The sequence below is a fragment of the Anomaloglossus baeobatrachus genome, chromosome 3 (assembly GCF_048569485.1).
Source record: "Anomaloglossus baeobatrachus isolate aAnoBae1 chromosome 3, aAnoBae1.hap1, whole genome shotgun sequence".
Taxonomy (NCBI): Eukaryota; Metazoa; Chordata; class Amphibia; order Anura; family Aromobatidae; genus Anomaloglossus; species Anomaloglossus baeobatrachus.
Window position 1 is genome coordinate 108,987,773 of NC_134355.1, and position 13,592 is coordinate 109,001,364.

The window sequence follows — 13,592 nt, forward strand, 5'->3', positions numbered from 1 at the left end:
GTTCCCCCTAGTTTTGTAGCCAGCTAGGGTAAAGCAGACGGCTGCAGCCTGCAGGCCACAGCTGGCAACCTCACCTTGGCTGGTAATCCAAAACTGAGGGCACCCCACGCTGTTATTTTAAATTAAATAAATAATTAAAAAAAAAAACACGTAGGGGTCCCCCAAAATTGGATTACCAGCCAAGGTAAAGCAGACAGCTGAGGCCTGATATTCTCAGACTAGGGAGGTCCATGGTTATTGGACTCTCCCCAGCCTAAAAATAGCAGGCCGCAGCCGCTCCAGAAGTGGCGCATCCATTAGATGCACCAATCCTGGTGCTTCGCCCCAGCTCATCCCGCGCCCTGGTGCGGTGGCAAACGGGGTAATATATGGGGTTAATACCAGATGTGTAATGTCACCTGGCATTAAGCCCTGGGGTTGGTGAGGTCAGGCGTCTATCAGATACCTGACATCACCAACCCAGTCAGTAATAAAAAAAAATAGACGACAAACACATTTTTATTTGAAAAAACACTCCCCAAAACATTCCCTCTTCAACCAATTTATTAGAATGAAAAACAAATCCAGGTCTGGTGTAATCCAAGGGGTTGCCATGACGATCCACACTGTCCCAGTCAATGAAGAGCAGGATGTTCCCCATTGGCTGGGAGAGCAGTGCAGTGACCTGAGCTAACATCAATGGGTCAGCCCAGGTCACTGCAGGGCATGACAAGTGCTGCTGTCAGCGAGGTACATTACCTGCGCTGATCTCCAGCACACTGACAGCCCCTGTCACTGAGTTCAATGACCGCCGCCTTCACAGCCAAGAATTGCGAGAGGCCCGTGACGTCACCGCTAGTCAGTCTCGGGTCGGAAGCGAGAGAAGGTGATGTGACAAGCGGCGGCCATGGAGGACAGTGACAGCGCTGAGGTCGGGATGGCGGGACTTCATCACCGCAGGCAGGGCCGGCTCCAGGTTTTTGTGGGCCCCGGGCGGAAGAGTCCCAGTGGGCCCCATAAACACGCAGACACACACACATACACAGATACATACACGTACATATACATTTTTTAAAGACAAACTCACAAAAATACATATAAACAGACAAATCTATACAGTCATATACACTGACATACATAGATACACATCATACATGCATACATACAGAGACACACACTGCTATGCTGCATACATACATACATACATACAGACACACACATACTACTCTGCATGCATACATACATATAGACAGACACTCACACTGCTCTGCTACATACATACATATAGACAGACACACACATACTGCTCTGCTGCATACATACATACAGACACACACACACACACTGCTCTGCTGCATACATACATACAGACAGACACGCATACTGCTCTGCTGCATACATACATGCATACATACAGACAGACACGCATACTGCTTTTCTGCATACATACATACATACAGACAGACACGCATACTGCTCTGCATGCATACATACAGACACGCATACTGCTCTGCTGCATACATACATGCATACATACAGACACGCATACTGCTCTGCTGCATACATACATGCATACATACAGACAGACACACATACTGCTCTGCTGCATATATACATACATACATACAGACACGCATACTGCTCTGCTGCATATATACATACATACATACAGACACGTATACTGCTCTGCTGCATACATACATGCATACATACAGACACGCATACTGCTCTGCTGCATACATACATGCATACATACAGACACGCATACTGCTCTGCTGCATACATACATGCATACATACAGACAGACACGCATATTGCTCTGCTGCATATATATATACATACAGACACACATACTACTCTGCTACATATATACATACATACAGACACGTATACTGCTCTGCTGCATACATACATACATACAGACAGACACGCATATTGCTCTGCTGCATATATATATACATACATACACGCATACTACTCTGCTACATATATACATACATACATACAGACACGCATACTGCTCTGCTGCATATATACATACATACACGCATACTGCTCTGCTGCATATATACATACATACATACATACAGACACGCATACTGCTCTGCTGCATATATACATACATACAAACAGACACGTATACTGCTCTGCTGCATACATACATGCATACATACAGACACGCATACTGCTCTGCTGCATACATACATGCATACATACAGACAGACACGCATATTGCTCTGCTGCATACATACATACATACATACAGACACGCATACTGCTCTTCTTCATATATACATACATACACGCATACTGCTCTGCTGCATATATACATACATACATACAGACACGCATACTGCTCTGCTGCATATATACATAAATACATACAGACACGCATACTGCTCTGCTGCATATATACATACATACATACACGTATACTGCTCTGCTGCATACATACATGCATACATACAGACAGACACGCATATTGCTCTGCTGCATATATATATACATACATACAGACACGCATACTACTCTGCTACATATATACATACATACATACAGACACGCATACTGCTGTGCGGCATATATACATACATACATACAGACACGCATACTGCTCTGCTGCATATATACATACATACAGACACGCATACTGCTCTGCTGCATATATACATACATACAGACACGCATACTGCTCTGCTGCATACATACATGCATACATACAGACACGCATACTACTCTGCTACATATATACATACATACAAACACGCATACTGCTCTGCTGCATATATACATAAATACAGACACGCATACTGCTCTGCTGCATATATACATACATACAGACACGCATACTGCTCTGCTGCATACATACATGCATACATACAGACACGCATACTACTCTGCTACATATATACATACATACAGACACGCATACTGCTCTGCTGCATATATACATACATACAGACACGCATACTGCTCTGCTGCATATATACATACATACATACAGACACGCATACTGCTCTGCTGCATATATACATACATACAGACACGCATACTGCTCTGCTGCATATATACATACATACAGACACGCATACTGCTCTGCTACATATATACATACATACAGACACGCATACTGCTCTGCTGCATATATACATACATACAGACACGCATACTGCTCTGCTGCATATATACATACATATAGACACGCATACTGCTCTGCTGCATGCATACATACAAACACACACCTTGCTCTGCGGGGCCCACACACGCGGCTCCGGGGGCCACACACACGGCTCTGCGGGGCCCACACACGCACGGGGGGACAGGGAGGGGCGGGGAGGGAGTGATGTCCCACATACTGATCAGGTCACGGTGCAGATGGGGCCCACACAGCACCGGAGGGAAGCGATTTGCTGGGGGTCGCTGGCTGGCACTGTGACTCCTTCATCTGTGCGACCGAGCAGGACGCCGGGCGGTAGCTCCGCCCACAGATGATGCTCAATGCAGGAGAACACAGTGAGCCTTAAAGGGCCGGCAGCCACAGTTTCCAGTGCCAAGGACTGCTGCCCCCGGGCCGACCGCAGGTAAGCCGAGCGGGACCATGTGTGTGTGTGTGTGTGTGTGTGTGTGTACATGCTGCGGGCAGGAGGGGGCGGAGTGAGCTGAGCGGGGAAGTGTGGGCTTCCTGCACGTAACTAGGATAAACATCGGGTTACTAATCAAAGCGCTTCGGTTGGATACCCGATGTTTATCTTGGTTACCAGCTTCTGGCAGGCTGCCAGCGATGGCTCCTGCACACTGTAGCTGTAAAAAGCCCTGCTTTTTGCTGCTAGAACCGTTCTCAAACGTATCTAGAACTATCGAGCTTTTGCAAAAAGCTCGAGTTCTAGTTCGATCTCGAACAGCCCCCAAAATCACTCGAGCCTAGAACTGGAGAACCTCGAACCTCGAACCGCGCTCAACTCTAATCCTGAGGCCTTCTTGTAATTGTGTGTCTTATTTTAAAGGTTTTTATATTGTGTGTTTTCTATTTGACCCAATAAAAATATATTATATATTAGATGATTCTGTTGATTGTCCTTTGATGTGCGCCCATATTATGTGTGCTCTTTTCTCTTTTTGTTTATAATCTACCCTCACACATAGGGCAGCACTCTATTGTTCACCTTGGCTGTGCATCCCTATTTCTTTATTACTATTGTATCATGATTTAAGACAACAGGTTGAAACGCGTAGGTCCACATGCGATATGCAATATCATATGGAATTGTCCAAGCTGGAAAAACGTTTTTATGATGGTAAGTTTTATATTTAAGAATTTCCTGAATTGCAGCTTGATCATTCGTTCTTTTTCTACTTGTGCATTGTTACAGCCACTCCAGTTGTATCCATGTGGATATTTTCTGGAATATATATGTGGAAGTTTATACCGGTGGGGCACGCTGACTTTCCATATTTTTTTGTTTAATTTTAAATGTTGATGTTGAAAAATATTGGCATATAAATGTCTAAATCTTGCCTTAAGCATATACCGAAAATAATATCAGATGTTAAGCTCTTGCATAATCTTCAGTGGAAGGTCCTCCAAAATTTTCCAATGTAATTCAATTCGAGAAAATGTCAGCACTCCAAAAAAACATACAGATAGGGACTTTAAATTGTGAGCCCCAATGGGGACAGTGTTCCTAATGTATGTAAAGTGCTGTGGAATTAATAGCGCTATATAAATGAATAAAATTATTATTAATTATTATTATTATCATGTCATCCAATGTGGCTGCCACACGGTTCACAGACACTGCCATTGATGCCAATCGTGACCCTTTCTTTAGATGTGTGAGCTAAACCATGAAATGGCAGAATAAAGGATACACTGGATGGCACGCTGACATCTCTGCTTTTTAAACTTTCATACTGTGACAGCCTCGTATTAAAACTACTGACAGGAGAATCTGATACCATAGTATCCTTATGATGACACCTAACAAGGTGTAGAACTTATTATATATCAAGTAAACAGTCAGAACGTAGAATTGAATTGTTACAAGTAGAAAAACTGACAGGTAAAAGATAGTGACTTTCACCAAATTGTGAGGAGTAAAAACTGGATCTTCATTTCTGAAAAATTACAGGTCTTGTGGGCAGGTTTGCCAAATTCCCTTTTACATTTTCTGGACAGCTCACCCATAAATCACAGACAGCTAACATTTTTTAACGACATATTACATGAACCTCTGGGCCTCCCATTTGTATGATTACTATTGTTCTCGGAAAGTAGCCAGAGGTATCCAGACAACTTCCAACAATTTAATAACTGTGGCGTAAAATGAGCCAAAATTTGAGTTCGACTTTGTCCAGAAAATTTATTTTACATTGAACTTGACCTATCAAATGCTGTTTAGCATCCTCTAAGGTCTCTCCAGACCCCACAACATAATAAACACCTTAGTACTTAGTCATACATTCCTTAGAGATCATCAAAAACTTGACATTATTACAGTATAGATGTCAAACTGATTTCAGCCTACCCTAAATTGCATGGCATGGGTAAGACATGACTAAACTAAAAATAAGAACATTCAACAACTGGCCCTATACCAAGCTTTCTAGAGATATTAATCAGAATTCCTCATGATGTTCCTTGTGCTCCCATAACATGTGAATGAAACATGGTGGCAGTACACTATCCAGCAGTAACCTCTATTCAAAGACTACTGCCCAAAATGAGGAAGATTGACCAAATCATACTCCACTACCAGTCAGCACGTCTACAGAATTCATAAAATTTTCATTTCATTCAATTTCTCAAATAATATTATTTTTTCATCATTTACATGACACTTTTCATTTTAAAAAGGCTGTACATTTCCACAAATACAGTCAAACCATCTGGGTATGGTATTGCAGCTCAGCTTTATTGATGCGTGTAGGGATAATTTGCAATATCACAACCACAAAAAACATAGGACAGGTGAGCTGAAGTTTCTAGAAGAAATCTAGCTTGTTCTTTGAGAGGGAATCTGCCACGTGGTTTTTGCGAACCAATCTAAGAGCAATATAATGTAGGAGCAGAGATCATGATACCAACAATGTATCACTTAGTTTACTTAGTATAGAAATTGTGATATAATCACAATTTTCTCTGCTTCAGATTTAGTAGTGTTAAAATTGTTGAGCCCTGGTTAATCCCACCCACACCCATGATTGGCAGCCTTTTCTGTTATGCGGTACATTGAAAGAAAACTGATAAGGACCTAATTACACAGCTGTTGACTACAAGGCATAGGACAACTAGTCCTGTAGTGTTAATCTCTTACTAGTAGATCTAGTAGGGCTCAGAATGCTGAGCCCTGCTGACTCTCACCTACATCCCTACTTATCAGAACCATAAAAAAATGCAGGCTATGTGTGATTGCGCTTCCATAGGAGGCCAGAGCTGGGTGATCCTTTTTCCTAGCCAAAACGCATTGTATGTGGATTATGTGAACACCAATAAATAATTTTTAAAAAGGATCACCGCTCTGGCCTTCTGTAGAAGCGCAAAAACACACAGCCTGCATTTTTTTATGGTTCTGATTTGTGGTGCCTATGTGAATCCAAGGGAGGATTCTCTCATAGTGTCCAGGGATTGCTGCAAGCCAAGAGGGGCCAGTTGCCATGGCTCAATACAGCTACTTTCAAGGCGAATTATACCTTCAAAAAGATGAGTATTGAATTCATTTATATCTAAGTCTTTTCACCACTTACTGCCCTTAGGTCAGCGCCGCACTTGTCTTTCCATTTGTACCCATCCAGGTAAACTATTCAATTTACTACATCCCTGCTTGGCAGCCTTTTGTGTATGCTGTACATTGACAGAAAACTGCTAATCAGTGGTAAGGACCTATTTATACAGCAGTTGACTAGGAGGCATGGGACACCTAGTCCTGTAGTGATAATATCTTACTCTTGCTACAACATATATAGATGGACTCATAGAGCAGAATTACTAACATGGTGATAGACTTGCTCAAGTCAATCACCAAAGTCTTAGACACGTGTACATTGCAGGTTCATTATAGAAATCTTCCACGTCATGCTGTAGTTCCACGTGTTTGCCATTTTTCGCAAACACAAAATAATTATGGTATTCTCCTCTAAAAGTATTAATTGTAGGGGAGAATATAGTGTTGTACAGAAAATTTGTGAGCACATGGCATTTGTATGACTCTCTAATATCATGCCTTGAAGATTCTGCCCCCTATTGGATCTGTGCAAAAGTTTTGCCTTATATTTACTGATTTTTTTTTACATTTTGTTCAGACAATGCCTTTAAATGCAGTAAACGCTCACTGTCAATAAACAGCTCTAAGCCTTGTGAATCTGAGATGATTAATGATACAGATTATGTTTGTAAAGGCACCTGCTAAGCCTGCGTTCAATAGAATAGTAGATGTCGGCTCTTAGCTTAGTGCAAACAGCATCATCTGGAACAATTTATGACATATAGACAACATTAGCAGTGTCATTTAAAATATGAAACAAAAAATACTAAAATATATTCTAAAACATTCAGAATTAAGCAATATTTGTGTTTATCAGTCATGTCTCATAAGATGTAAGGCAACAGTAAAGTTGCTATTTTGCTTCACTTCTCTATTTGTCATATTCAATATAAACTATTACCATATGTCTATAACCACATGGAAACACAACATATTCTCAAAAACACACAAAGCAATATCATTTTTATGTCATTGGTACGTTCATTGGTAAGACAGTTTCAAGAGTTAGAAATAAGTGGTTTAATTAGTTACGCTAGTCATTAACTTTGGTGTCAAAAGTTGACTCAAAACCAAAAATTTAAGAAATGTTTAGGTTAAGATATTATAGTGGCCAGACATGTTCAGAATTGTAGCCCGAGTTACCAAAGCCTAAAAACGTTTTAGATAATATTTGTCAATGGTTGATAAAATACAGAAGAAAGGGAAAGTAAAAAAAATGATGAAAGAATGTATAATCAACCAATGTAACCCCTATAGTTCAAGTGAAGGCAACACCAGTGGTCTCTCGTAGGACAGGAAGCCATGAGGTATTGTCTTTCAGTCACCTGTCCGTAAGGACTAATGATTGGCTGCAGCAATAAGGTGACTAGAACGAGGTGTCTTTAGAGTTACATTGGAACAGGACCTCATTAGTTACTGTTCTACCGGAGACCAACGCAGAATCCTGTGCTGGAGCACCAGTGATTAGAACTGGTGACTATACATTCATTTATTTTTTTCTAACCATACCTTCCTTCTGTTATTTTTTTTAAGTTGGACAAGGCCTTTAACACACAATAGGCAGTACATGTCCATTACTGATCATTTCTGGCCATTATTAGTATACCATTAAAAAGAACCTGTCACCAGATTTGGGACTTCTAAACTAAAGCTAGCACCTTAAGCAGCACCTGTGCTGCATTCCATGATGGTGCACATTACCCCATGACCGACTCCGTAGCCCCCAAAAAATACCTTTATAAAATCTCCTGCCTGGTATGTAAATTGTCCAGTCCCATCTGATGGGCATCCTAATCTGTGACTCCTTTCACTGTCCTCCTGTGCTGATTGATGTGGATGACACCAGGGACGACACCCACGTAGGCGGGCAAAAACTCTCACCTGCGCAAACATATTCCCAGCTTGCGCAGGTGCACTTCGCTTTGTCGTATTGCGGGCAGAGCCGAAAACTTAAGTGCGCCTGCGCGAATCAGCGAGTTCTCTGTGCAGGCGCAAGATTTTGCTTGGCAATGTGAACTATGTCACTTGCTTCATTCACATCGCCATGCAAAATCTTGCACCTTCACAGTGAACTCACTGATTCGCACAGGCGCACCTATGTTTTCGGCTCTGCCCGCAACAGGGCAGAGAGAAGTGAGCCTGTGTGAGCTGGGAATATGGAGATTTAACCTGCCTATGTTGGAGGGCGTCCGAGGCATCATCCACATTAGTCAGCACAGGAGGACAGTGAAATAAGGGATAGGAGGCACAGAATAGGACACCCATAAGACCCGACTGGATAGTTTACATACTAGGCAGAAGATTTTATAAATGTATTGTTGGGGGCTTCAGGGGGGTCAAGGGGTAACATGCATCTTAATGGAATGCAGCTCAGGTGCTGTTTAAGGTGCTAGTTTTAGTTTGGAAGGCCCAAATCTGGTGACAGGTTACCTTTAAATTTAGGCTTAGACATGCATTCATGAAATGTTCACATGTATGTATTATGTATATTCTGATTGTTTAACACATGCAGAAAACTCCATTTAAGAAAATGGGGATTTCAGTAGGCTTATCCACCCACCATTCATTCCATTGTACACACTTCTGTGATGAGATGACATTTCATCTGCTACTTGTCTCCTTAAGGTGCCTTCCCTGCTGCTCCCACTCAAAAGTTTGAGGTGTTCTGGGCTACCTCCAAAATGTCTGAGATGCTCAGGGCTACTGCCCCTTGCTTTTTGAAGATGTTCTGAGTTTCCACTTAATATATGTTTTTGGAGATGATCTGGGCTGCCACTGCTGAGCTTTTGGTACTCTGGACTACCACCAGACCTATGCTTTTTAAAATGTTCAGGACTACTAATTAAAATTTGTTTTTGTAGATTTTCTGGGCTACTACAAGAATGCCTTTGTGGCTCAGGACTACTTTTACCCACACTTTTATGATGCTCTGGACTGGCACTTTTCAGATGTTTCTGATGGTCAGGGCTTGCTGTACTCCTAGGCTTTTGAAGATGTTCTGGGCTGCCACTTCCTCGTTTCTGATGTTCAGGACTTCCTTCACTTTTGCCTTTTTGAAGGTGTTCAGGACTGTTGGTTGAATTTGGTTTATGATGGTCTGGACTATCTGTGCTACCTGCACTGGATGTGCTACTCCCATCACCAACATCTCGTAGGAAAGTACTGGTTGTTGTATTCAACTGACAGAGGCTACTTTGACTGTCGATGGAACAACGACTACCAGCAACTCCAATTTTATCATCATCGAGCAAAAAACAAAGTTCTTTCAGTTCAAGGTTTTCTTTAACCACTTCTTCTTGTTTAACTTCAAGCTCCTTTAATTTCTGCAAATATAAAGTGACCTCTTTTTGCATTATTCCTGAAGTAAATCTTCCAAGTCTCTGCCATTCTCTTGAAATCCGTTTACCCTTCTGTCGGTCATCATCCAAGAAGCAACATAGGTCTCTAAGTTCTTGGTTGTCTTCTTGCAGCTTCTGATTTACATCCTTAAACAGAAGGATATTTTGCATTAGTAAATGAACACATTAAGAATCATACATATCTAATTTCTTGCAGGCCAATCAGGTCAAATTTGAAATCGGACAGCTTGCCCCTTACCCATGGAAGAAATACATCTTCCCATCATTTATGTGCTGAATTTATAGTTATTTGCAATACATTTGATAAGATATGACATTTTATAATTTGGTTACTAAGAAATCATCATTTTGAAATAAAACCAGTATTTTCACATGCGTATAACAAGTTAATCATATAATCTATAAAAGGTTAACAAACCCTTCTGCACTGTAAAGCTGCTTATACTTCACATTCAGGAGATTGGCTCTCCTTTTTTTTGTTTTTAATAAAAGGAGGGTAGGACCTTTGCTCAAGGGGGAAGGCAATAATGGAAATCATTGTTTTCATCAAAATAAGATTTATAGAAAAGATGGTCTCTAGAATATGATGTGAAAGGGTCTAAATCTATCTTTATTTTAGCCACAATTTATAAAAACACTATCTGTAGTACCCAGCGTTGCTCGGGATAGTAACTGTCTCTCGCCCTCTCCCACTGTCTCTGTCTCCCTACCTGTCTGTCTATATCTATTTGTCTGTCTCTCTCTGTCACTCTATCTCTGTCTGTCTATCTCTGTCTGTCTGTCTGTCTGTAAGTCTCTGTCTATATCTTTACCTGTCTGTCTCTCTCTATCTGTCTCTATCTGTCTCTCTCTGTCTCTCTCTGTCTCTCTCTGTCTGTCTATCTGTGTGTCTCTCTGTCTGTCTGTCTCTATTCATCTCTCTATCTCTCTGTCTGTCTTTCTCTGTGTGTCTCTCTGTTTCTCTGTCTTTCTTTTTCCCCTGTCTGTCTCTTTGTCTGTCTGTATCTTTCACTGTCTATGTCTCTGTCTGTATCTTTCCCTGTCTGTCTCTTCCCCTGTCTGTCTCTTTCCCCATCTGTCTCTTTCCCTGTATGTCTGTTTCCATATCTGTCTCTTTCCCTGTATGTCTCTGTGTTTGTCTGTCTCTTTCCCTGTCTTCCTCTTTCCCTGTCTGCCTCTGTCTTTGTCTGTTTATCTCTGTTTCTTTCCCTGTCTGCCTCTTTTCCTGTCTGTCTGTTTGTGGACAGCTAGTGGACGGCCTGAGTGGAATAGGGTCGCCCACTTGGGGGGTTGGTTAAGGGGGGGTCAGGAGTGTCAGGAGTGTTAGCAGGAGCAGGAAGGAGTCGGTTGGTGACTCTCAGAAGGAGAGATCAGAAGTCAGTTGGAGTCAGAGAGTGTGTAGTGTTGGAGGTGGAAGTGAGAGGAGGTCGGGAGCTGGGCTCCTTGGAAGTACTAGGTAGCAGACGATGGTCTGGGCCTGGTAGGAATTAGAACACCGGTCGCAGGGGATCGTGACAAGGGGCACGTTATTGTCATGGAAGACAGCCGATGTCCTTGTACCATCACTGGGCGGGGGCCACGGCAGGATGGGGTACGTGGACCCTAGGTCAGGGAGTACCTTCAAGCAACCTGATAATTTACCCGACGAGAACGGAGCCTTCAAGATCTGCTCTCCACCCGCTCCAAAATCGGGGTACTAGCGCAACGAGGGGGATAGGACATTCCACACATACGGTCCAGAAAATCCCAAGCGTGAACCCTGAGAGCAAGCTCCCTCAGTTAGCCATACTGGGGTGTGGGACCCGACTAGTTTCAGGCTACAGGGACCAACCAGAGAGAAACAAAGTGCCAAGGAAAAGGTCACAGATCAACAGGCAACACCAATAGAAATGGGACCCAGGCGAGCTCCCTCTCAGTGGCAGTGGTGTCCAGAACTTTGGTTTACTACAGTTGTCGGTGTCAGTGTTATTGGACTGAGTGAGTACGCAAGTGACCCTTACCTCCCCAACGGCATCTCCCTGTCACCATCACTGAGTCCCGTGGCATCCCCCCTACCCGTGGAGGGGTTAAACACCTAGCTGTCCACTCCATCGCCACAGGGTACACTCAGCTGCAGCGGTGGTACTCTATCTTACCACGCACCACGGGTGGCGTCACAAACTCTAAACACAACCCCCATTAAATACCCCCCTTATAATTCAAGTGGTCACACGATACCTCCCTCCGGGTCCGGACGTCCCCTTGAGCCACCACGGATCCGGATCCGAGCAGCCCGGCTGCTGGCGTGGGGGTGGTACACATACATAAACACAAACACGCACACACACACATACATACATACATACACACACACATACATACATACATATATACACTCAGCTTTATATATTAGATTATTAGTGTAGATTTAAAAGTGGAAGAACATCCACAAAGACAAGGTGATATACAGTCAGTTTATGCATATTGTGGCAATAGAATATAATAAGTGTAAGACCATTATCAAAAGTATCAGATATAGTCCACATTGTCATAAATTGCATTAAAGGGAACCCTTGGTTCCCCAGTGACTCCCCAGTGACTGATGTTCGGATGTGTTATATCATTAGTTCATTAGTGTGAGAAAAATTAGTTGCCTCACTTATGATTTGCACAAAGGAAGAGTAACATGGAGTGATTAATTTTGCTGTCTGAAGGTGTGTGGTGCCAAAATGTATGGAAGACTTTGGGCACACTATAGTAAAAGTCCTGATTCATCAAGATCGATGTTTTACACTCTGTTCTTCATGAGAGTGTGCCTCACCACAAATCTTATTCTAGTTAGTAACTGGAGTTAGATATGTGGTGTAAGATAATGCCACCGCTCATGATAAATTTGGTATACCTCGACCTGTCACTCTCTCATCCCATATGCTAATTAGCCAAAACTAGTCTAGTGGGAATAGTGTTTCAATGGACAAGTCATGGCCTTGGGTAATATACAGTCATATGAAAAAGTTTGGGCACCCCTATTAATGTTAACCTTTTTTTTTTATAACAATTTGGGTTTTTGCAACAGCTATTTCAGTTTCATATATCTAAAAACTGATGGATTCTGTAATATTTCTGAATTGAAATGAGGTTTATTGTACTAACAGAAAATGTGCAATCTGTATTTAAACAAAATTTGACAGGTGCATAAGTATGGGCACCCTTATCAATTTCTTGTTTTGAACACTCCTAACTACTTTTTTTTTGACTTACTGAAGCACTAAATTGGTTTTGTAACCTCACTGAGCTTTGAACTTCATAGGCAGGTGTATCCAATCATGAGAAAAGGTATTTAAGATGGCCACTTGCAAGTAGTTCTCCAATTTGAATCTCCTATGAAGAGTGGCATCATGGGCTCCTCAAAACAACTCTCAAATGATCTGAAAACAAAGATTATTCAACGTAGTTGCTCAGGGGAAGGAAACAAAAAGTTGTCTCAGAGATTTAAACTGTCAGTTTCCACTGT

At 42.1% G+C, this 13,592-nt stretch overlaps 1 protein-coding gene across 3 annotated transcripts in view; it reads right to left on the reverse strand.

Annotated features, from left to right (window-relative positions):
- The window catches only part of CCDC85A (coiled-coil domain containing 85A), a 466,675-nt gene that overhangs the window by 360,263 nt on the left and 92,820 nt on the right, over positions 1–13,592 (reverse strand). For 2 of the 3 annotated variants that reach the window (XM_075339372.1, XM_075339371.1), the window contains one exon: positions 9,301–10,225. In XM_075339372.1, the coding sequence (XP_075195487.1) occupies positions 9,301–10,225 (925 nt within the window). The remainder of the gene's footprint in view (positions 1–9,300; positions 10,226–13,592) is intronic. The other variant, XM_075339374.1, reaches the window with a different exon arrangement.